A 26877-nucleotide genomic window follows, 5' to 3' on the forward strand; every position below is an offset into this window, starting at 1 on the left:
CCTGCCGCCATTGTTGTAGTATATTAGATCGATATGGAATAGCATAACATATATCTCTAACTTGATAGCGTAAAGTGTAATGTAAAATTAGATAGCGTAATATGTAGCACTGTAAAAGGAATCTGATAGTTTAGTATAGTATTGTCAATCAATCAATTAAATTTATAAATAAATCTTATTAATTTTTATTGTCAATTAAATTGTATTTAAATGGAAATCATGCCCCAGACTAGAGCAGCAAAGCAGCGTGCACAAAGGAGCAGAAGCTTGACTCGGGGAAGAACCGAAGGGGACGATTCTCCAATGCATCACACTCTAAAAAAATCTGCAAAATGCAAAATGTTTGTGGATCTTTCTGGAATAGGACATGCTCTAGCCATGGTGGTTGTCTTTGTGTGTGTGCTAGGTGTAGAGAGTGTTGTCTTTGTGTGTGTGCTAGGTGCAGAGAGTGTGAAGAAATTAGGCACCAACTCAGCATTCTGATAGGCATCTATGAGAGTTTGAAGAGTCGGGTAGATGCCCTCAAAGGAATTAAAATGGGGGACCCATCAAGCTTTCGGCTGCCCAACTCAACATCAGAGCTCACTCTTGTGCACCGGGCAACCTTCAGGGCAGAATGCGCTGGATCCATAGAAGCTAGTTATTGTCAGTGACTCAATTGTCAGGAAAATGGGAAATATATTGTGCAAAAAGGATAGGTGGAATAGGATCAGGGTATATCATCTATTGTAGAGCAGATATCATCTTTTAAGGGCACAACACGTCGGCACTAATGACATTAAGTGTAGGAGATATGCGGATTTACTTAACAAGTGTTGAAAAAAAGTTGAGTTAGTGTTAAATTTGAAAGTATCTGCATTCCTGCTCAGACACGACAGGAGGGAGTTTATGATGAGAGCCTTGTCAATCAGTTCAGTCCTGAAGAGATTGTGCAAGGCTCATGGGGTAGAATTTTTCTCAGTGTGGTCTGTCCTTGTTAATAGGAGAGATTGCTTCTACAGGGATGGAATACACTTAAATATAAAGGGTGCAAGAATATTTGCTGATGCTATTGAGGCAATGTTAAGTGGGCCAGAAAACTACTAGCTTGGGGGGGGGGATTCACAGACTAATAGATTAACAGTAGCAGCCACAGGCAGAGGTGGAAGTGATTCTTGCACTGCTTCTATTGGAATGAGCAGCAACTCGGAAAGCAAGTTGCTGGAGATTTCAGGAAAAACTAGGGGGAGTCATGAAACAAGTAAATACATGGGCTGTGTTAGAGTAACAGGTGCATGTATACTTCATGTACACCAATGCTAGGAGTATAGAAAATAAATTTAACAAATTTGAAGTGCTGGTAATGATACCAAAGGGGGAAATTGTTGGAATATCAGAGATGTGGTATCACAGATATAAGGAATGCAGGATTGTAATTTGGGGCATACATCGTGTACAGACAGGATAGGATGGGAGGTGGGGTTATGCTATTAGGTAAGAAACACATAAAATCTAAGGAAGTGCATCCAGTTGACATAGATGGACAGTGCAATGTTGAGTCAGTTTTGTTTGATATAAGCACTGGGAAAGCAGAAATGATGGTAGGAGTTTGTTATAGTCCTAATGACTCTGATGAGTACAATGAATAATTATACAGAGAAATAGAATGAATTGGTAAATCAAGATGTCTTATAATGGGGCTTTTAGTTTTCCAGATATTGACTGGAACTTGTGGGTTGGTCACTCAAACACTAGCAAGGCTTTTGTGAATTGATTGGATGATTGTTTTCTACAGCAGCATGTTCGATAGGCAACCAGATGGAGTAATACTCTTGATCTGATTATCAGTAGTGATAATTCATACATGAAGAATTTGCAGATATAGGAACCACTAGTTGTCAGTGATCACAGCATACTGATGTGGGATTTACTTAAAAGATTTGACTATCGTCATGGGTAAAGGAAAGGTTTTTTGCTTTTGTAAAGGTGTCTACAGTGATCTCAGAGATTTTTTAAATTCTATATAGTGGGCCCAACTGATGATGTTACCAACAGCAAATTCTAAATGGAAAGCATTCTAGGAATTAATCTTGGAAGCTACTGGGCTTTTCATGCCAACTAAGAAATACTGTTCTACGTTTAGGCCAAATTGAATGTCAGGTGAACTAATGAGACTTGTGGCAGAGAAGAAAAATGCATGGGATGCATATAAATTATCAGGTGACACAGAAGCCTATGGTAGATATAAACTAGTCTGTAATCAAGGCACAAAAGAGGTTAGCTAAGCATAGGCAGATTATGAGAAATCTGGCAAAGGATGCAAAGAAAAACAGCAAAGACTTCTTTTCTTATAGAAACTCTAAAAGGAAGGGGATGAATCAGATTAGTCCAGTTGATATTGATGGTTTGACTGTAGATGATCCTGCCCATATTGCTGACAAACTGAATGTGTGTTTTGCATTTACTTTCACAGATGAGGAATTCTATAGGGAAGTGGAGAACAGAACTTATTAAACTCTAACAGGGAGCTAAATGATTTTGTAATGACTGAGAGCAAAGTGGAGGAGAAATTGTTGAAGTTAAACATAAGAAAAGCACCTGGGGTGGATGGGATCTAATCAGTTATGAAGGAGGTGGCAAAGGAAGTAAGCAAATTGATGCTCTCGTAATTATGACAGCATCAATGGACTTGGAGGAGATCCGCACGGACTGGAGATGTGCAAATGTATCTCCACTCACAAAGGAGAATCAAAGGGTGATGTGAGTAATTACAGACTTGTTAATTTAACTTCTGTTCTGGGGAAAATAAAGGAGTCACTGGTTAAAGAAGCATTGCAGGATCATCTACACAAGACTGCAGTAATAATTCAGACACAGCATGGGTTTGTTAAGGGGAAGTCTTGTCTGACCAATTTGATTGGATACTATGATGTGGTCACAAAGGAAATAGATGCAAGAAATAATTTTGATATCATATAATTGGATTTCAAGGAAGGTTTTGATACTTTTGTACGTGGAACAGTGCTGTACAAATTGGAGCAGTATGACATTAAGTCAAGTTGCTACAATGGATAAAAGGATGGTTCAGTGAGAGAAGACAGAGAGTATTAATCAATGAACAACTGCTCTTCCTGGATTAACGTTATTAGTGGTGTCCCCCAGGGTTCGGTGTTGTGCCCATTGTTGTTTTGTGTATTTATCAATGATATTGATGAAGGTATATCAAGCTTGATGTTGAAGTTTGCAGATGATACAAAGGTTGGCCAGGTTGTTAATTACAGTAATGACAGTATGCTACTGCAACAGGATCTAGAAAATCTGGGCAGATGGGCTGAGAAGTGGCAACTGAAGTTTAACTTCGACAAATGCAAAGTACTGCGTATGGGTAACAGTAACCCCAGAGAAATGTACCAACTGTGTGGTGTAATACTCAAGATTGTAGGGAATGAAAGAGACCTGGGAGTAATTGTGCAGTCAAATATGAAGTTTTCTGAGCAGTACAGACAGGCTGCCAGAGCAGCCCATGGGGTCTTGTCAATGCTGAACAGGGATTTTGCTAACAGGGATAAGGAGGTGATTATTCCCTTATATAAGGCAATGGTTAGGCCACACCTTGATTACTGCATACAGGTCTGGAAGCCTCATTTTGAGAAGGATGTAGAGTTGCTAGAAACGAGTACAGAGAAATGCAACAGGACTGGTGAGGGGAACAAAGGGGTGCTCTTACGAAGAAAGGCTTAAATTCTGCAATTTGCAGCATCTGGAGACTAGGCACCTGCGAAGTGATCTGATTGAGGCGTATAAGGCCTTGAATGGATTGAGCAGGCTCAATGCTAATGGGATCTTCCTCTTTCTCAGATTACAAACCTGAAGCGGCATAAACTGAAATTGAGGAAAGACAGTTGTCAAATAGCTGTGCAGAAATTTGCCTTTAACCAGTGGGTAGTTGATTTTTGGAAGAAACTTCCATCTGCCATTGTAGAAGTGGTCAGCTTAAATAAATTCATGGCAGAATAGAGAAACATTTGGAGCAAATGGATGGGTGAAATGGGAAGCGTTTTTTTTTTTTTTTTTTTTTTTTGCTTATGCTGTATAAGCTTTCTTTTTTTGCATCCTATGTCTCTACTAATGCTAATGACAATTTATAGCTTTTATAGAATCTATACGTAACTGTTACATGCATATATGGTAGCATGCATTTCTACTATATGCCATTTTTTCAGAACATTTCTTATTTCTATTATGTTCTTGCCCTGTAAATTTGTAGTTATCTTTATGTGGAGCTACTTTGCTCATAATTAAGAATGCATGTCACTTACAAACTTCTTGTGGCCCTTTACTATTATTAGGCGTACTCTTCACTCCAGTTTTTCTAAAATATTTCTTTGGATGTAATTGTTTTGTATTCAGCTATTTATATCTCCAACTTTCTATGATATTAAAGAACTTTTTTTTTTCTTTTTTTAGCCTCAAGCTAGACTATGTGCAATATAAAGTTCACTATACTATTTACCATAAATTTTATCCTTGTGACTTTTATGTAATATTTCCCAGCCAATTAAAGTTTCTTCTGAACCTTTTATAACAACCGTTGATATGCTTTCCTTGCAAAGTATTTTACTTACACAATAAGTAAATTCATCATTATTGTTTAGTTGTTGTTCTCCTATATTTATCATTTTTGTGTCTGTAATATCTGATTATTCTTATATATATTGACTAAGTTCTGCTAATTCCATTTTTTTGCTGTTTAAACTTTTAGCATAGATGGTTTGATGTATATTGCAGTCATGGAAGAGTTTTTTTATTTTTTTTTATTTTAATAATTAGATCCAACAAATCATCTTCTTGGTTTCACAAAAGGCTTTGAAATGATACGTGGTACTTTGTGCAAACACCTTAATTGCTCTATTCAAGGTGAGTTACTTCTTTTTTTTAATTCATAATGTTTTTGTAATATTTGGATGATAAGTGGTGATTCTTAAGTTGTAATAGAAAATTGATTTATTTATTGGTGTTAAATGTTCGTTGTCTTATAACTTAAATAACTCGATTAATTCCTTTGGGCATTGTATTTGGTGTTATGTGTGAAATACAAAACCAAAAAAATTAATTTTAATATTATATAATTGTTAATTAACACTTACTAGCAAACTATAATGTAGTATTTCGAAATTTAATCAAAGCACTACTTAAATTTATTTTATTTTTTTGAACTTGATCTTATTTGAATATATAGTAATCATGTATATTTTTGATACAAGTGAAACATGATTTTTATTCCTTAAAAAAGAATTTCATTAAATAAAAAAAAACTGGATCATTCTTCATTAGAAGCAAAGTGTAATTCATTCTGGCTCTAAATGGAAGTAACACTTTGACACCTTCCTTTTGGTAGGATCGTCCATTGTTTTGGTCATAGAGGTATATAATACCATTACTTAAGAATTCAGGAAGTGAACTAAATCTAAAGTTAATCTACATCTTCCAAAGTTTAATGCAGACATAAATATTGTATTGGAGAATATTTTGACTTGAATTTGAAAATAAAAAGGAAAAACAATGAGTAAGTGCTCTGAAAACCAGTATGGTATTACAAAATGTATTAATCAGACCTAAAAGTTATGTACAACTATAATGTTTTAATTTTTTAAATTTTTTTCTCATTTTTTTAAATTGTATGCACTATGCATCCAATAAAGATTTGGGATAAAAATAAAGAACTCCTATCCTTTAATTACAGCAGAAACGAGGTGGTTCCCTATTTAAATAACTGTCTACTGTAACAGTGCAGAATGTCAAAAGAAATAGTCAACAGAAAGTAAAAACTGTATACAGACAGATCCCAACTTACGTAAATTTGGACTTGCAAAAATTATCCTGATAGGACTATGGAAAAAATTTCAAGTTATAAAATATTTTACTTAACATGCCTATGTTACTTGCTTGCCACTTAACAGTGGTCTTTTGGAAGGCAGACTGCACATGCGCCGTATGTGTATCACTTCCTCAGTCTCACCCTTTTTGCTATTGAATACAGATGTGCTGTGTTTGAAATGAACAAAAGTGGAAAAAATGAATCCTTGTGTAAATGCACCAAATTTGATCTAGAGATGAAAATTAAAATTATAAAGAACTTTGAAGGTGGACTAAGCTTAACAGCCATAGGAAACATGTAATCTTGGTCTTGCACCATCAACAGTGAATACAATTGCAAAGGATCTGCCCATATAAAGAAACATGTATAAGGATCTGCCTCTTTAAAGCCAACAATAATAAAGTATTCTGGTGCCATTTATGACATGGAAAAATTGTTAACTATGTGGATGGAAGACCAAATATAAAAGTGCATTCTGCTAAGCTTAATGACAGTTCAGACATTAGCAAGAAGTCTTTTTTTGAAGACATAATATCAGAATATCCAGCCAGTTTTCAATCTTTTGTGGCAAGTAATGGTTGGTTTGCTTGATTTAAGAACCATGCTGGTTTTCATAATGTTAAAGTGTTTGGAGAAGCTGCTAGTGGTGATACTGAAGAAGCTGAGAAATATCCTGAGTGGTAGAAACAAATAATCAAGGGCCCTTAATTGCCACAACGAGTGTTTAATGTAGATGACACTGGATTGTTTGGGAAAAAAATGCCCCATCACACATACTTCTAAAGAGGAAAGATGATGCCAGGACACAAAGCTTCAAAAGATAGACCAACTCTTTTGCTTGGTGGTAATGCTTCTGGTTGCTATAAGCTTAAGCCACTGCTAGTCTTATCATTCAAAAAACCCATGCACTTTGAAAGTCAAGTCTTCCTGTATATCATTGTTTAAATCCAAAAGCATGGATTACTATTGCTCTTTTTTGTCTGTTTATTAACTGTTTCGTGCCTGAAATTGAGAAATATTCCCAAGAAACTGACATTCCATTCAAGCTTTTGCGTATTGTTGATAATGCTCCTGGTCATCCTGCACATTTGGATGATTTTCATTCAAACATGAAAATACTCTACCTTCCACCCAACACTACTTTGCTCATCCAGCCCATGAACCAGAGGGCGATTGCATCTTCAAAGCTTACTATTTATGTACGGCTTTTGTGCAGGCATTGGCAGTGATGGACAGAAATCCTGATTTAACAGTCTGAGATTTTTGGAAGTCCTATAATATTTATCAAGCTATACAAAATATTGCATAAACATGGAAAGAGGTTACAGAAAATTATATGAATTCAGTTTGGAAAAAAAAAAATAATCTGCAGTTTGTACATGGTTTCGGTAAGGACGAAATCTTTGAAGGCTTGACTGAAAAATTAGTGAAGCTTGCTGAACAACTAAAATTAGAAGTTGATGAACATGATATTGAAGAATTGATTGATTCATATGGGGATGTATTGTCAAATGAACTAACTGAAATAGAAGCAACAAAAGTTGCATAAACTGAGGCTTAGAACCAGAAGAAGAACCAAAATGTTTTGTGATGAAAGAGATGACAATAGCATTCTGTGAGATTTCAGCAGAAATGGCACAATTGGAGAAGGTGGATCATAATGCCTCAGTTCTTAAAGGTCCAAAGAGAAATTGATAACACTTTAGCCTGTTATCAAGAGATTTATGGAGAGAAGAAAGAAGCCACTGTTTAGTCATCTCTTGATAATTTCATAAGGAAGATTGAATGGCCAAATTAAACTTATTTTTTATTTTCTCATACATATTTATACTATATGTATTATATTATTTTGCATTAATAATTACATATTGAAATATAATTTGTGTGTGCATCCTGTAAAACAGAAATAACCTTTAAAACAGTTAGTGTACTACTGTAAACATCTAAGGAATATTGTGTGATTAACAGGTGGGTGTGGGTTAAATCTGACTTACATAAAATTAAAGTTACATAAAGGTTTGTGGAACACACACGCATGCAATCTTTTTCAGCTTTTTTTATCAGTTTTTTTCAGCAGTTTGTAACATTGACTCTGTGGACCTGTTGGAATTCGTAACAAAATATACTTGATGCCACTTGGACACCCAATTAATGTGCCTCATCATTCTTACCTATATTTGACAACCACCAGCCTACTGATTTTGGTTAATCTTGTTGGGGAGAAATATTGTTCAACAATATTCCTTCCCAACAAGATAGAGTGGTTTAGAATAAGTGAGTGGTGCGGAAGGTGGCATGTTATGTGGCAACATTAATTGTTTTGAACTAAAGTGAAAGTTATGTATTATCGTTGTGCTCTGTAAACATTTTTATTAATATAAGGAATTATTAATATTGAGATTTGCTAATTATGTGGCGTTGTGAATGCTGGATTAAAATGAATGGCATTCAGTACAAAACAGTTTAACTGGAGAATATGTCAACTATTATATTTTTAACTTTGAGAAAAGAAATCCTGTAAAAAGCTTCTGCTACAGTAATGGATATTATACTCTTGTAGATGTTCTGTAAACTACTGTAGGAAAGATTTTTGCTCAACATTGTTGAGCATATTTCATTTATTTGTGAAAAAATGTTTTAAATTTGTTCTTGAATTTTCATTATAAATTTATAATGAATACAAAATTTATATTCATTTTTCAAAAGAAAAAGAAGCTTTAATAATCTACATTAGCCGTGGCCTGCTGTCATCATTAACAGAAGCTAGACCAGTATTTAAAGCTATAGCTGAAGAAAATCAAAAGAGTGGTTATAAAGTTGTCATTAATACATATGCAGTGATAGATGGTAAGTATTTGGATTGGGGAGGAGGGGTAAATGGTTTTTAAGTAAAGAAATATCTTTTATAAAGCATTCATTCTCTTGAAACACTTGTGTATCATGACCATATAGTTAAATGTACCATGAAAATTTTTATTCAGTGAGTTGAAATGATGAAGAAAAAGTGTGATGCATAATAGGCATCAAACTCAGATAAATAACTTGGTTTCTGTTGTTTATACATTGCACTGCTATCTTGGCCAGAGAAATTTGACTTCATTGTAACTGCACTCGCATTAGTCAAAGAATTTTCAGCTCAAAGAAACGGATAAATTTTTGAAGGATTTTACTGATTTATTGACCAAATTGTGATATTAAATCACTCTATAAATAGCTTTATATACCTAGTCATGCTCATTATTTTATTTTTGAAATTAGCTAGAGATTTTGTATCATTGTTCAGTTATGTAAAAAACAAATAAATTTTCAGAAACTTCCTATTCCTTATCTCATTTGCACTTATCGTGTTAGTTGCAATTTGTGTTTTCTGTGTTCTTTGTTATTGATTGCTTATCTTTCTTACTGTTTTAAATTTTACAACAAAAAATCAGTGAACAGAAATATCAATTAATTAGTTTGTATATACTGTATATTACAGTATTAATTAAGCTGTGTATGTAAGCTAAATTTATTTTTATTTTGCTAACCTGTGGAAAATATTCTTCTGATTTTCATGTATTATTTAATTTTGCTAATTGGTAAGGCAATAAAGTGTAAATTTTTGCTTTGTACTTTACTTTTATAGCCTGTAGATAATATTCCTCTTATTTTTGCTTATTAGAACTGCCATTTAATAGAATTAAAATTCAATTCGCAAACATAATCATAACGACCCGCACTTACTATATATCGTATAGTGAACAGTATTTTATTATGGAGAGTCCATCGTAAAGTGATTTGATTGCAAGTGAACCATTTGTAAAGTGAGGGTCCACTGTATATGATGATATGCTTGTCAGTCAATTTCACCATGGAGAGATTGTGCAAGGATTGTGGTGAAGAATTTTTCTCAGCATGGCCTGTGCTTGTTAACAGGAGAGACTGCTTCTACAAGGGTATACACTTAAATAGAAATGGTGCAAGAATATTTGCTGATGCTATCGAGGCAGTGTTTAGCATTAGTAGAGGCATTTGATGCAAGAAAGCAAGCTTATGCAGCATCAGCCAAAAAAAAAAAAAAAACCATTTCCACTTCACCCCTCTGTTCATTCAAAAGGGCTGGAAGTCTGTTCCACCAACCAACCACCCGCTGGCTAAAGGCAAATTTCCGCACGCCTATCCTACATCTGTCTTTCCTCAATTTGAATTTATGCCCTCTCAGGTGATTATTCTGAGCGAGAGGAAGAATCCCATCAGCATTGAGCATGCTCAAACCATTCAAGGCTTTATACACCTCTATCAGATCACCTCGCTGGTGCCTAGTCTCCAGACACTGTAATTTGCAAAACTTAAGCCTTTCTTCGTAAGAGCACCCCCTTTGTTCCATTCACTAATCTTGTTGCCCTTCTCTGTACTCGTTCCAGCAGCTCTACATCCTTCTTGAAATGAGGCCTCCAGACCTGTATACAGTACTCTAGGTGTGGCCTGACCATTGCCTTATACAAGGGTTAGGTGGGTTAGAAAACTGCTAGCTTTGGGGATACATAGACTAATAGATTAACATTAGCCATAGGCAGAGATGAAAGTGATTCTTGCACTGCTGTTAGAATGAGCAGCAGCAGCCTTGAAAGCAAGGTACTGGGGATTTCATGATGACTGCTGGGAGTCATCATGAAACAAGTAAATACAAATGCTGTGTTAGGGTAACTAAGAGTAAGAACAGATGCATGTATACTTGCATGTACACCAGTGCTAGGAGTATACTGAATAAATTTAATGAATTTGAAGTGCTGGTCAAGGCATCAAATGCAGACATTGGGATTTAAAGACATAGTGTCACTCAGATATAAGGAATGCAGGATTTGAATATGGGGAGTACAATGTATACAGAAAGGATATTGTGTATATTGTCAAGTGGCACTAGGGTCCTCCTTACAAACTGTGTAATATACATTGTAACGCTGAAAACTTTGTAAAAGGTGTAAATTTTAGTTTTGCATAGTGTAGTGTTGGTCGGTTGTTTCTCCAGCATTTAGCTAGGGGCCCCCAAATGGGGCCCCACATTGCCTGTCCTGGCCTTGGGGAGGTATATGGATGTAGTACAGGTAGAAAGTTCTCTGGCAAGGGTGAGCCCTGGGCTGTGTCTGAGCTTGCCAGGGAGGGCTCTAGAAAAAAAAAAAATAATAATAAAACCGCACTAGAAGAAGTGTGAAAAGGGGGGATAGTGAAGAGGAAGGGGACAAAAAGAAGAAAATTAAGGTGGACATTAGGAAGACTGTCTATCTGGAAATAGCGGTTAAAGGGATAGAGAAGCACCTCTGTTGGAAGAACCTATCCTGATGGGGGGAGGCTGTTAAGGACAGGAGGGAGGAGGGGTTATGCTCTAAGTTAAGCACATACTATCTAAGTCAGTGCATCCAGTTGTCTTTTATGAATTTATTGGATGACTGTTTACTACAGCAGCATGTTAGAGAGGCAACAAGAGGTAGTTATGTTATGTTATTTAGGAGCATTAGCAACTAAGGCCATATTGCTCTGGGGATATGCGGTTGTCATTCCCTGACCTTTCCACATCCTCCATATTTGGTGGTCACGGGCTTGAACCCAGGTCTAATCAAGAAGCGTGTGGTACGCACTGCTGCTCCTGCCCACGTGGCTACGGAGGCACCCAACAAGAAGTAGTAATGCCCTTGATCTGATTATCAGCAGTGATTTCATGCATTGAGAATCTGCAGATAAAAGAACCACTAGGTCACTGCGATCACAGTGTATTGATTTGGTATTTACTTAAAGATGTAAGTACCATCAAGAGTAAATGTATGGGGTTTTTGTTTTCGTAAAGGTGAGTACAATAGTCTCAGATAGTTTTTAAATTCTGTCTAGAGGGACCAACTGATGATGTTGCCATCAGCGAATTCTAAATGGGAAGCATTCAAGGAATTAATATTAGAAGCAACTAGGCTTTTCATAGCAACTAAGAAATATTGTTCAAGATTTAGGCCTAAATGTATATCAGATGAATTGATAAAACTCGTGACAGAGAAGAAAAATGCATGGGATGTATATAAATTATTGGGTAACAAATGCCTATGATAGATATAAATTAGTCTGTAAATCAGTCAGTGGTCAAGCAAGCAAAGGCAGATTATTAGAAATCTTTGGTGAAGGATGCAGAGAAAAACAACAAAGACTTCTTTATTTATGTAAACACTGAAACAAAGGGAATTAATCATTTTGGTTCACTCTATCGATGGTTTGACTGTTGGTGATCCTGCTCAAGTTGCTGACAAACTGAATAAGTATTTTGCATCTACATTCACATATGAGGAATTCTTTAGGGAAGTGGATGCCAGAAATTTATCAAGCTCTTTCAGGGAGCTGAAATGATTTTGTAATAACTAACCTGGAAGCGGAAGAGAAACTGTTGAAGTTAAATATAAGAAGGGCACCTGGGTTGGATGGGATGTATCCAGTTATGTTAAGGGAGGCATCGAAGGAAGTAAGCGAAACCTGACCAATAATTATGAAAGCATTCTTGGATTCAAGGGATGTTCCCATGGACTGGAGATGTGTGAATGTATCCCAAATTCACCAAGGGTGACACAAGCAATTACACACCTGTTAGTTTAATTTCTGTTCCAGGGAATATAATGGAGTCACTGGTAAAAGAAGTAATGCAGGGTCATCTAGACAAGGCCACAGTTATACTTCAAGCACGCCATGGGTTTGTTGTGACAAAATCTTGTTTCACCAATGTGATTGGTATTATGATGTGATCATAAAGGAACATATTTTATCAAAAAAATAATTTTGATATCATATACTTGGATTTCAGGAAAGCTTTTGATACAGTGGCACAAAAAAGACTGCTGTACAAATTGTAGCAGTGTGGCATTAAGGACAGGTTGCTGCTATGGATAAAGAATGGTTGAGTGGGAGAGTGATAATCAATGGACATTGATTTTCATGGATTATTGTTATTTAGTGGAGTTACCTAGGGTTTGTGTTGGGCGCATTGTTGTTTTCTATATTTATTAGTGATATTGTTGAAGGCATGTCAGGCTTAATGTCCAAGTTTGCGGATGATACTAAGGTTCGCAGGATGGTTAATGACAGTATGCTAGTGCAGCAGGATCTAGAAAGTTTGGCAAATGGGTTGAGAAATGACAATTGAAGTTTAACATTGATAAATGCAAAGTACTGCATATACATAGCAGTAACCCCAGAGTAAAACCAACTCTGTTGTACTACATTCAGACTAGATGAAAATGAAAAAGACTTGGGGATAATTGTGCAGTGAATATGAAGTTCTCTGAGCAGTGCAGACAGGACAGCCATGAGGCTTTGTCAATGATATACAGGAATTTTGCTAGCAGCAATAAGGAGGTGATTATCCCATTGTATAAGCCACTGGCCAGGCCACACCTTGAGTACTGCATACAAGTCTGGAGGCCTCATTTTAGGAAGTATGTGAAGCTGCTGGAATGAGTACAGAGAAGGGCACCGAGATTGGTGAGGGGAACAAAGGGGTTCTGTTACCAGGAAAGGTTTCAGTGTTGTAGATTGCAGTGTCTGGAGTCTAGGCACTTGGGAAGTGATCTGATTGACGTGTGTAGGACTTTGAATGGATCGAGCAAGCTCAGTGCTGATGGGATTCTTCCCTTTGCTCAGACCACACATGAGGGGCCACAAATTCGAATTGAGGAAGGATGGGTGCAGAATAAATGTGCAGAAGTTTGCCTCTAGCCAGTGGGCGGTCGATTGCTGGAACAGACTTCCATGTGTTGTGGAAGTTGATTGCTTAAATAAATTCAAGGAAGAACTAGACAAAACTATTGGAGGAAATGGATAGGTGAAACGGAGGTTTTTTTTGTTTTTTTTTATGGCGCACAAGCTTGCATTATTCGTCAATGCTAATGCTAATTGTTTTATTGCAGCCAGTATACAACTTAAATAGATCACAATGGGCCATGCATATTTTGTTCAATGTTCGCATAGTATGTATTCCAGGAACACAGTGTTTAAGTAGTTTAACCCTTTTCCGTCCAGAATTGTTTTCACCCTCTTTCCAGTTGAGTTCAGGTAGCAATAAAAAAAAAAAAGGGCTATTCATGATGAGTGGTTATTTTTTTGATTGACAGACTATCAGAAAAATGACTTGACATCAGGTAATATTTAAAACAATATGGTAAAATCTTTTTAAATCTGGTTAGATATTTTAAATGTTAAGTATTTATATGATTTTAGTGCATTGTATTTCTTGAAATATTCACAGTGGTGCAATTCTTGTTTTCCTGAGCATGTCTTGCAGTACCAAACTGTTTCTTTTCTTTCTCCTTTAATACTTCTCTCACTGCATACTGTGCAATCCTTGTTTGGATTTTCATCTTTAATCACAAAATGAGGATGGCCATTCAGTGTCTTCTGCATATGAACTAGGTAGCCTTTTTCTGGAAAGAATGTTCTTATTTCAGATGCCTTGTTATATCATTCGAATCAAATTCTACCCTTTTGAGATGGATCTGCTGCTAATCAAGATAACTCTTCACAACTGGGATGTCCAAAAGTCAGAAAAACAACTTCTTCCACCATTTCATTGATTTTCAGCTGAACAAATAAATAGCACAGTAATGGTCAGCTTTGTATACAGTACCCATATTTCTTTTATATTGACAAATAACAAGTGTTTATTTATTGGAAAGTTCCCTCCTTTTACTTTTTGGCCTTGTAGAAAGTATAAGTACAGTTCTTTTGTCTTTCCATGCTCACCTTGAATTCTTCCCTCATTTTAAAATCTAACAATTGTGTGTTTTTCAATTTTACAGTATACAACTAACAGTTAGTGTATTCACTTTATGAAGCTGTATATTACTTTTTGAAATTTTTTTGTTAGTTGAACACTAGTGTAAAATTGGTCAGTGAATAAATGAAATCCACTGCTTGTCTCATGAAGCTGTTAGTAGTTGGATTTCCAAAATATGACAAAATAGTTAATATATAAACAGTTTATAAGTCAGCTAAAACAAATACATGAATACTACACTTTTGTTAGCTTTTGAGTGTTATAACATTTGAATCAAATTCTACCGTTGATTGCTTAAATAAATTCAAGGAAGAACTAGACAAACTATTGGATGAAATGAATAAGTGAAATGGAGATGTTTTTTTTTTTTTTTTTTATGGTGTACAAGCTTGCATTATTTGTCAATGTTAATGCTAATTGTTTTATTCCAGCCAGTATACAATTTAAAGAGATCACAGTGGGCCATGCATATTTTGTGGCAGCATGTGGGTTCAACTTACAATGCATTTACCTCTATGTGCACACAGTATGTATTCCAGGAACACAGTGTGTAAGTAAGTACAGTGGATTCCAGTTAATTGGGCCACCGGTTAATCGGGGCAGCCGTTTATTTGGGGCAAATCTTAAAAAAACAGAAACCAATCGAGAAAATAGCCAGGGTTTACTTTGCTTAATTGGGACAAAATGCCATTTAATCGGGGCAGGAGACCGCAGCACTGGAAATTGCCCTGCGGTTGTCTCTGATGGTACCACGTGGTTCGGTCGAAATTCTGGAGGTCACAACCATAAAACAATAAAAACAATTAGCAGTCACCTGTTTATTGGGCTTTTCTGTTAGTGAAATCTATCATAAATGGACAGTAAACTCGATCTTACTGAATTTGCGATAATACCGACAGCTGGAATTCTGTGGGTTATTATGGTGAAATGTGTTTACACTTCCATGAAATCTTCAATCATATAAAAAAATTAATTTTCAGATGTACTCTTCATTCCTATTTTTAAAGCTTTGTAACTCACTACTCGGTTCTCACTTGTGCGTATTGTGTTACTTACAATTTGTGTGTGCTGTGTTCTTTGTTATTGATTGCTTATGTTTTTAAGTGTTATATAGCAATCAAATTAATTTCATTAAGTCTCTCGCTAAATCATGCATGTACTCTTGTTAATTTAGATTATCTAATAAGATCACCTCTCCACTCCATCAAATTTGCCAAGCTGTTTGAAACCCTCCCCATAGAGAGTTCTCAAATAAATTTGAAAAATTTCTAGACAAACATAATCTAATGTAAGTACATCTACCGTTTAGTATCAAGCTCTGCTATTAAATTTTTATAGTGCTCTCTCCAGCAATATTTCCTCTCATAGACTGGATAGGTACCTGTAACCCTCTTAGCAGTTGTAGAGACCACTTCCCAGTCATATGTACATTCTGGACAAATTCTCCTCAGACTGACATAAGAACAACCTGGAAATTTGACAAGACTAATTGAATGAAATAGCTCAGCTCAATATACCTCTGTCATAGCAACCAACATGATTAACTGTGCCATAAGTTATATTCCACAAAAAAATCAAGACAGCACCTCCATCTACACATTCCAGAGTCATGTACAAAAGTCCCTGGCCATCCAGAAATATGGTGGACTGAAGCTTCCAGCAATGTTAAAATAAAGAGGAATAAATACTCTTTATATAAGACAAGTAAAAAATAAGTATGGATGAATTATGCTGCTAAAATAAACAGATTCATAGGTACTACTACAATCTGGAAATAAATCAAATGAATTAATTGTAAATACTCAACTGTAACTTCTCCAATTCTGTTTCTGATAGAGAAAGAAATTTTTGAACCTTTTAAAATTGTAAATGCATTAGATGCTTTGTTTCAACACTTTCCATGATTACCATTCATACAGACCACGCTTTTAATTGCTTAAAGTTTGGATAGAAAATGACCAACAATACTTCATTACTCTAGGGCTGGCAGTGACCTCATGGGACAAAATCAGATTGAGATTAGTAGACAGATTTGCGTTTTTCCTTAATTTGTTTCAGATCTTGTAATTTTGTTTTCTTTCTCTAATTGCCTAAATATAATTTTGTGATGTTATTTCTTATAATATTTGTAAATTTAAGTCTTACATTTTCTTAAAAATTTTCTCTTTAAGTTACCCACTCAACATGGGCTCCTTTACGTGGTTAAGGGACTTTCCAGTGATGCAGCTTAGTTTTCAGATTAGCATCCAACACCCACTCTAACCCTAGAACACCTTCAGCAATGACATATGACACAGCCAGAAAATAAATTAAGAGGGGAGGTTAAGATCAAATAATTAATAGATAATAGCAGTCTAATGAAAAAGGGAAGCCAAATTGCAGATGCTCTGCGAAGAGCTTTTCCTGTATCTTTCTGTTCAGGTTCTAGTTCTAGATTGCCATCACTAACATCTGGCATGTTTACCATATGTTGCAATCTGTGGACATGCCAGAATGTGGTAGCCTTATGTTTGTGGGGGGGGGGAGTCCAGCTTTAATGCACTACTTTAGTCCCTTTGGATCCTAAACAGGCTAACTCAGGATCATTTGGCTGGTCAGTTTGCTGGTTAGGGTCAACTGTACTCCAGTAGGAGTACAGTTGGCATAATTGCTGATTGGGATCTCCTTGAAACATCTGAAGAGGAGATATGGGCTGAACAGCCATTAAGAGAATATTCATGCATAAGGAGGGAAAATTAGTTTCAACCAGGGTTCTATCCTTAAATTTAACATGCTTAAGCCTCCTACTTCCATGAAAGCATAATATTTGAACTGTTCCCTTAAAGCTCTATGTCTCCATTCCATTGCAATGTTTTAGATACCAAAAATATGTTCACTGTCAGTTGGTATGTTGTGGCTCTCCTTATATCTGCTGTGGAGGAAAGTCACACAACACCAAGGAATGCTCTGCCCTGAATTTGATCAAATTGGATTGTGGCAGTGAACATCCTGCCTACTCAGGAACAAGCCAATGGTGGAAAGATATGAAACAAATCTGGAAAATCAAGATGGTGCAAAATATCCTGTGTTTGGAGGGAAAGTAACAAGTAATGTCAGTAAATAATGGGAAACCTTACTCTCAGGTAATTTTGCGCAAGTGTTCTACATCAACACAAACTGATATTTCAATTCCACCATGGAAGTCTTTTACTCCATGTGCCTGCTACTTGTTGAACGTGAAGAAAAAGGGTTGCTACATTTATCTCAATACCAAGAATGGTTGTAGTATCTAAAGAAAAATCTCTCCAACTAAGACTCAGCCTATTAGTGGGATACAGGATGCAGTGGAAGCAAATGAAGAAAAGGAAAGTGTGAATGATCCTATCTTCGATCTGTATCCTGAGGAAGTTATGGATATGAGCTATATAGAAGTTATGGGATTTGATTCTGCTGTTTCCTTGTTGCCACAGAGAGCAACACTGCAGGACCAGCTGATATACAATATCAGATAATGAAACATTCTCTAAAGCTTTTACCTCTCCCTATAATCAAATATATTGGAAGGGTTATTTTATTAATTTCAAGAAAGAACTGGACAAACTTTTGGAATGAATAGGTGGGTGAAATGGGAAGGTTTTTTGCTGATGATGTATAAGCTTTCTTTCTTGCATCATATTACTCTACTAATGCTAATTAGTGCAAACAACTATTGCAAATTACAGCTGTGTATCTGGCATATTTTTACATCTGTAAAAATGTTTGGGTCCTTGAGGGTGTTGCAGGTGTACTCTCAGATATGCTAAGCTGTGCTTGCTACCTGAGAAAATGCTGATGGAACTGATATTCAGGTGACACTCAAGTGAGGTGTACCTAATTTCAGCAAAGTCCAGTCAGTCTGTGACAGCCAAATCTTTTCCACTGTGATGATGGTGGGACTGTTAGTAACCCTTGGTATAACCCCAATTTGCAAGTCTTGAAATGTGGCACCTAGCACACTGTGGGTGACAACCCAGGTACGAACTAATGTAGGTACAGGTGTGGTGCCTACACACCTCGACCCATGCTTACGTTATGCCACCCCTCTTTGTTGCTAGGCAATACTAGGTGTTAAATGAATCTTGTCAACCGGTGTAATATCACCACTTTGTCTATTGGAGACTTGAAGTGGTAGCCGACCGGGCTAGCCGAGTGGGTAAAGTACCTGCCCGGCAACCCAAGGTCGCGGGTTCGATTCCCGCCTCGGGCTTGGATCAAAGTACTGCAAAAACCTTGGGAGGTGCAATATGGCCATAGAAGCCGATGCGCCAACAACTACCAAATCAAAAAAAAAAAAAAAAAAAAACTTGAAGTGGTGGAACCCATGTTTAGTCTCCAGAGCAAAGCTCTGGTAAACCCTCCCCCAACTCTTCCATCATGCAGTATGATTGATGTCTTTTGAGGTTATGATGGACATCAAGGTCAGATCAAATCTTCTTTATGTTTCGAGGGTACAGCTCTAAAACAGTGTTTGCAGGCTGGCCACTAGTTAGTACACTGCACCAAACCTACTGGTAACTTGATAGGAGGCCTCTGGATCAGCTAGTGTATAATCTCGCTGCCTATACTGTGCCACATAGTGACTGGAGGGAGTCCATGTAGTGTGTATCAGTGGAGGGGGATTATTTTCGAGTCATGTCAAGGAGCTGGGTAAATTCTTACCATGTGTACACCTTATCCAAAAATTTCATTATTTCATATAGCATATCCCACCCTTCACCTTTTCTTACTACTGAATACACCATGTCAAGTTAATAGAGCAAACTTAACTGTGAAAAGATCTAAACCTACCAAGCATGTCCTCATTCATTTCACAAATATATGTGGTCTCAGCTCTAATCTCGATGTCATTTCCACTTACAGTCTGCCAGGCCACATGTACTTTTCTGACAGAATCTCAGTGATTGGCTGATTCAACCACTGCTCATTTCGGTTGTCCAAATTATTCGCTGTACGATTCCTTTCACTTCAAAAGTGGTATTTGTGCATACGTCCATTCTGATATTCCTTGTCAGAGACTTGGTAATTTGGAATCTCCTCTTTTCCGATCTTCTCTGGCTTAAAATATCTCTACCACACTCTGTTAAATTCATATGTTGACTCTATTGTTCCCTCAACTCCACTAATCAATTGCAACTTTTTTACTTCCTCTCTTTGAAATTTGATTTTCTGTAGTGCAACTTTCCTAATAGTGAGTTTATTTTCCTTGGGGATTTTAAACCAAGGATTTTAATCTCCAACTGGCTTCTGTTTTCAAGTCACACAGACCCAGCTGGTTGAGATGCTGAGGCTTTTGCAATTACTAATGGCCTTGCACAGATTGTTCATTTACCTACAAGAATACTAACAGTCATAACCACACAGCCAACACACTTAATATTTTTCTTACAAACAACCCTTCTAAGTACACAGTTGAGGTGAGTGGTCTTCTAGGTACCTGAGATCGCAACTTGGTGATGGTCTCTTTTCCAACAGAGCCTTTCTCTCATGGCCAATCCCAACTTTGTGTTGTTTGGCTTTACAAGACTGTAAAATGGGATGATCTGTGAGATTTATTTTTCTTTTTTACTTGGTCAGATTACTGTTTCAAAACTTCTGATGTCAGCATTTGCTCAGATTGTGTCAGTGAAATTATTCTCGTAGGGATGGAATCCTTTATTCCACACTCCACCTTAAAATCTTTCCTTTATTGGTTTTCCAATAAATGTGCTGAGGCTGTTGCATATCTTAATTGCCTTGTTTCCAAATCTTCAGTTTTATTTTCTGCCTATACCAAAGCTCACAAAAATTGTAAAGCAGTTATAAATCAGTCCAAACTAGAGTTTGAACAGGCTAAGAGTAGAAAACTTTCTTCTTATCCATTTGGTAGCTGAGCATTCGAGGTCTCTTGCCAAAGCTATTGGCTGCAACATTTGCCCATTTTTCTTCCCACCTCTGTCAAAACCAGATGGTTCTGTTGCCACTTCAGCTAAGGATAAAGCTAACCTGCTAGCATCCTCTTTTTCTTCCAACTCATTTACTAATGATCTTGGTATTCCACCTCCCACCATTCCCAGTAAGCTCCATTCAATGCCTTTTAAGATCTTCCATGAAAAGGACTTGAGAAAAGATTTTGACGAATCTCGGTGATAAGAAAGCTCCAGGGCATTTCAATGGTATTTCTCTATTCTGATGGTATTTTTCCACTTGTTCTCAAAACCTGTGCTCCTGAACTTCTGTTCCGTGTCACATTTTTTTATTTATTTATTTTTTTCAATTTCTAATACCAAAGGCCAGTCCCTAAAAAGTGGTGACAAATTCCTCCCATCCAGTTATTGTCCCATTGCAATTACTTCCATTCTTTCTAAAGAAATGGAGAAATCAATTAACTGCTGACTCTTAAACTATCTAGACACCTTCCATCTGATCAACTATCGCCAATTGGATTCTGCCAGTGTCGATTCAATGGTGATATTCCTGCTTTTTTTTTTATGAAATCCCCAAACACAAGAGGTATTAGAACCTATTGTACTTAATACTGTGCTTGGGGTAGAGCTTGAGAAGACGAAAGAAGATATTTGTTGACATTAGACTTGAACTTCTGTAGACTGTAATTTTCAGGAAATACGAATAATCAAGGAAGTTTGTTTCAGAAAACTGCAATTGAATGAATAAACGAGGAAGATGAAAAGTTGGTTCTGTGAGTGTGAAGTTGGACAGTAAATGGGTGTTGGCTGGTGGCGGCACGTGTTAGGACTGTTTTGAAAGAGAGAGTGGGAATTCAGAAGAACTGTGCCCATGGAAGTATCTGTAGAGAAGGCATGCAGCAGAAACAGTATGTCTATGAGACAGCGAGTGGAGAGACTCTGTTATAGAGGAGTCATTAATTAACCTAACTGCCCTCTTCTGAATTGAATCTAGAAGCCTGAGAGGGTTTTTAGGGGCACCGCCTCAGATGTGGGAACAATATTCCATGGTAGGGTGGATTTACGATTTGTACTTTTCTTCCAAACAGCTGTTTGGATGAAAAGTAACGCCAAGAACAAAAGTAAAAACCAAGTTTGTTAGATGCAGAGGAAGCAATATTTGCAATGTGCTTGTGCCAAGAGAGATTAGAAGTCAGGGTAATCCCCAAAAGAGATATATCATTTTGCCTAGAAATCGGTGTCATCAACAATAAGCATAGGAGCAGAAGATTCCTTTTTGCGAGATATAAGACAAGACTGAGTTTTAGAAGGATTGAAATCAACTAAGTTGTCTTTGCCCCACTGCAGAATTACCTGGAGATCAGCTTTTAAGGAATTGGTAGCAGATATTCAAGAAGTTGAAACTGGTTGAGCAGGGCAAAGTTTCTCAAAATGGAAAGTGAAATGCAATGTGCTACCATTGGCAAAACTATGGATAGGATTTCCAGTCAATGGAAGAAGGTCATTAATATACAAGAGGAAAAGAGTGGGGGAAAGAACTGAACTTTGGGACATTTACTGTCCAACTCCAGCGTTAGAAGACAGAGAGCCATTTACCATCACCCTCAGTGAGCGATCAGAGAGAAAACTGGATAACCAATTACGAAAAACAGTTGGCAAACCATAAGATGGAAGCTTGTTTAGAAGACCTTTATGCCAAACACGATCGAAAGCCTTTGAGATGTCAAATGCAACTGCTTGTGTTTCACCAAACTTTTCCATTGAATTTGTCCATAAATGAGTAACATAAGCCAGAATATCACCAGTGGATAGACACTGACAGAATCCATTCTGGCAATCGTTGATTGAACGGACGGTTTCTAGATAGTTTGATTTGGCAGTTAATTGATTTCTCCATTATTTTAGATAGAGTAGAAGTAATTACAATGGGATGATAATTGGATGAGAGGGATTTGGCACCCTTTTTAAGAACTGGCTGGATATGAGCAAATTTCCAAGCTGAAGGAAAAACATCTTTGGAATAAGAAAGTGAAAAAAAGGTGGCAAAGAACAGGAGTAAGTTCAGAAGCACAGGTTTTGAGAACAAGTGGAGAAATACCATTAGGACCCGCAGCTTTCTTAGCATCAAGATTCGTCAAAATTCTTCTGATGGAAGACTACAGGAGGCATTGAATGGAGTGTACTTGGAATGGTGGGAGGTGTTTTACCAAGATCATTAATATGAGTTGGAAGAAAAATGGGATGCTAGCAGGTCAGCTTTATTCTTGGCCGAAGTGACAACAGAACCATCTGTTACAGAGGTGGGAGAGTAGAGATGGGCAAAAGTTGCGGCCAATAGCTTTGGCAAGAGACTAGAATACTCGGTTAGCATCCGGGCAAGAAGCAAGTTTTCTACTCTTAGCCTGCTCAAAATCTAGTTTGGACTGATTAATAAATGCTTCGCAATTGTTGCGAGCTTTGGTGTAGGCAGAAAATGAAACTGAAAAATTGGAAAAAAACCAATTACGATATGCAACGTTCTGCTCTTGAACATCCTTAGCACATTTATTGGAAAACCAAGGTTAGATAAAGGATGAGATTTTAAAGTGGAATGTGGAATAAAGGATTCCATTCCTTCAAGAATAATTTCACTGATATGATCTGAGCAAATGTTGACATCAGAAGTTTTGAAACAGTAATCCGACCAAAGAAAAGAAATCTTGCAGGTCATCCCATTTTGCATTCTTGTAATGCCAAATAATAAGAGGTTGGGAATAGCCATGAGATTAAGGCTCCATTTGAGAAGAGACAATCACTAAGTTATGATCCGAGGTGCCTAAAGGACCACTCACTTCGACCGTGTACTTAGAAGGGTTGTTTGTGAGAAAAAGATCAAGCGTGGTGGCTGTATGGTTAGGATTGTCTGGTATTCCTGTAGGTAAATGAATAATCTGTGCAAGGTCATTAGTAATTGCAAAAGCCTGAGCATATCGACCAGCTGATCTGGCATGACTAGAAAACAGAAGCCAGCTGGAGTTGTGAATGTTAAAATCACCAATGAAAATTACCTCACTTAGAAAATTACCTTAGAAAAGTTCAACTGGAGAAAGTCAAGTTGCAAAGAGAGGAAGTCAAAGAGCTCCAGGTGATTAGTTGAGTTGGTAGAATGGTAGAGACAACAGATGAATTTGACAGAATGAGGTAGAGAGATTTTATGCCAGAGAAGATCTAAAAGAGGAGATTCCAAATTACCAATTCTCTGACAGGGAATATCGGAATGGACATATGCACAAATACCACCTTTGAGGCAAAAGGAATCATACAGTGAATAATTTGGGCTGAGATGAGCAGTAGTTGAATCAACCGTTAACTGAGATTCTGTCAGAAAAGTACATGGGGTTTGGCAGACTACAAGTGGAAATGGACATCGTTGAGATTAGAATTGAGACTACATATATTTGTGAAATGAACAAGGAAGTGTTTGGGAGGTTTAGATCTTTTCGCAGATAAGCTTACTCTGAGACAATGTGTCAAGACAATGATGACGATGACCCTGGCAAAGCATGCGGTAATGACCTGCATAGCCTTGTTATACGACTGCAAAAAGAAGACCCCTTTTCAGACTTTTACAGTCATTCAGACCGAGATGAATGAGGATGTAACACGTGTGATGTTCAGTGAACTTGGCTCAATTGCAAAGAAACGTGGAGACCTAATTATCAACGAGGACTTTTGTAACTCAGTGAGAAGGCCCAAAGACAACAAAAGATTCTACTCATTCTTGTAATTTGGAGTCTGTTATCTCTCAATCATGAAACGATTCAGATATTCTTGACTGGCCCAGCTGGTTGCAGCAAAACATTTGTGATTCACCTCTTGATGTAAATATACAACTGCTTCAGCGATATAGATGGGTATTGTAATGCCTACATTACATGTGCTTCAGCTGGTAAGGTTGCCATTGCAATAGATGGAACCACTGTGCACAGTGCTCTCAACATATGCACTATGAGAAATCTGCCTGTCAGTGGAAGTCTCACAATATAGATCACTGTTTAACTCTATCAGAGCACTAATGATTGACGAAGTCAGTATGATCCATACCAAGCTGTTGTCGAAATGAGCTTCAGCAGGCAGGAAATGTTCCTAATTGAGGATTTATATCAGCTGCCTTCGGTTCACACGACAATGGTCTATAAACAGATAAAGCAGTATATTGCTGGCCCCACTTTCTGGAATGGCCTCAAATACTACGAGCTCGACCAATTTATGTGCCAGTCGAACGTCACATTCTCATCTGCGTTAACCAAAATCGGTAATGGAGCTAAATTAGATCAGAATGAGAAAGAACTTATTGAGTTGCATTTTTTTTTTTTTTTTTTGCTCAGGAGGAAGTTGATCTCCTCTGCCCAAACTGTATACAACTACTCGTAAAATAATTCTGTCAACAAGTACAACCGCGCAATCTTCAGTGCCACAGAGGAGAAAGTGGAATCAGTCTCACAAGGCATCTTCATGGGTTGCATGAAAGCAGAACAATGCTTTCATGTTCGCCAGAACAATGCTTACATGTTCGCCAGAAACTCTATAAAATGTTGGTTATCAACACTGGCGAATAACCCTACAAGCTCCTACTGGTCATCAGGAAAGCCTATATTGTCACTACCAATGTGGACATCACTGATGGACCCACTAACGCTATCGTGGGTAAATTATCCAAGGTCGAATACAATGAAGAGCAACAGATACAATGATTGTGGTCAAATTTACCACCTTGCCTATGATCGTAAAGTTAGCTTGCAACAAGGCAGCGAGATATATGCATTCAAACAACATCAATTCCACATCAGTGCTGCTCGTAAGATGAACTGTGGGTATATTGTTGAATAACAACTGCACAATCTGTGCATTTTCTTCTCATACTGGCTTGTGCAATGACTATACACAAGTTGCAAGGAGGCACGATACAGTGGTTTAAGAGTATGTAAAGGGGTACGAATACAAGCCGGTTTGTGTTGCTCTGTCATGCATAATTGACATTGATGGACTTTAGATTGTCTCACCAACAGGTAACAAGTGATTCTACTCTGGTCTAAGAAATGTTACATCCATCATCGATCTATAAAATGAGTTTGCCAGGCCCACAACTAATCAGCTACAAACAAGACAGGACAGCTTGCTCGAATTCATCAACGATAGGAAGGAACTCTCAATTCTCTCACTCAACTGTCAAAGCCTACGGGTGCACCATGCCGACCTCACTGACACTGTTACACAGCAATGCCAAATCTTGCTGCTGTCTGAGACTTGGTTAGACAATAACAAGAGTGTCAGCATCCTGAACTTCGATTGTGTGGTTCATTTCAAGTGTGAAACCAAACGAACAGCTGGATTTGCAATATATCACAACAAGATGGATGAGGTACATATTGTTATGCCATACTTAGATGGCATCTATCGATAAACAGCTGATTCGACAGTCAGTGTTTGGTCCGTTGGCGATATATGTACAGTGGAGTGCTTGTTACCCAGCGGCCAAGTGATACTTACAACGATTGTTTATATTTCTCCTAATAATGACATACAGGATATAATTGACTTCATTCTTTTTGTTTTGCTGCCATACTCGATTTTTTTTTTTTTTTCTCTGTTAATGGCCGTCATTCAGTGTAGCCACGTGTTCTGGAGCTCCTGAATGTTGAGTTATTTTAATGTGTTTAAAGTGTTTTCTTCCACTGGAAAAGTGTACCAGCTAAAAGAACTTCGCAAGTGGATTAAGTGAGTGAAAAAATTTTGTTATTACGAGGGTTATCTGGTCTGTACTCTCTCGTCATAGACCTAATCCCTTTAGGCGTAGCATTCTTCTAACGCTTTGCTGTAGTCACACACACATTGTTGACAGTTAGGCCTAGTGGATAATCCTGGGAATACGATACGTACATAAAGTTTTGAATTGGAGCAAGTTCGTGCGCGTATAGTGTGTGGCAGCCTGCGAATGAGCTCCAAAGTCTCCAAAATAAGTGTATCAGCTTCCAAAAGAAGTCATCAGGTAAAGTTATTTTATTAATTTTAGATCTACATAAGCAACCTTATTGACAAAAGATTTTCCAACACAAGTAATTCAGCTCGTACAAGAAGGGCCAATTAAGCTACCCCAAGGTCAAGTTAGCGCACATATTGGGGCGTACTTTTACCGTTTCCTCCTTGCCACTCCTCGCCGTATGACTATTTAACCATCTGAGGTAAATACCTGAAGGGCAAAAACCCTTCAGGATGACAGAGGCTTTTAGTGAAGCTTTTAACTTGCCATGTGACAAAGGAGACTTCTCCATACTTGA

General features: G+C 37.3%; 1 protein-coding gene across 3 annotated transcripts in view; it reads left to right on the forward strand.

Annotated features, from left to right (window-relative positions):
- The window catches only part of LOC150086917 (VWFA and cache domain-containing protein 1), a 464860-nt gene that overhangs the window by 142794 nt on the left and 295189 nt on the right, over nucleotides 1–26877 (forward strand). For 2 of the 3 annotated variants that reach the window (XM_090372820.1, XM_090372822.1), the window contains exons 8-9: nucleotides 4810–4896; nucleotides 8564–8704. In XM_090372820.1, the coding sequence (XP_090228946.1) occupies nucleotides 4810–4896; nucleotides 8564–8704 (228 nt within the window). The remainder of the gene's footprint in view (nucleotides 1–4809; nucleotides 4897–8563; nucleotides 8705–26877) is intronic. The other variant, XM_090372821.1, reaches the window with a different exon arrangement.

This window comes from Mastigoproctus giganteus, chromosome 4, assembly GCF_048544385.1.
Source record: "Mastigoproctus giganteus isolate SK-2022 chromosome 4, ASM4854438v1, whole genome shotgun sequence".
Classification (NCBI taxonomy): Eukaryota; Metazoa; Arthropoda; class Arachnida; order Uropygi; family Thelyphonidae; genus Mastigoproctus; species Mastigoproctus giganteus.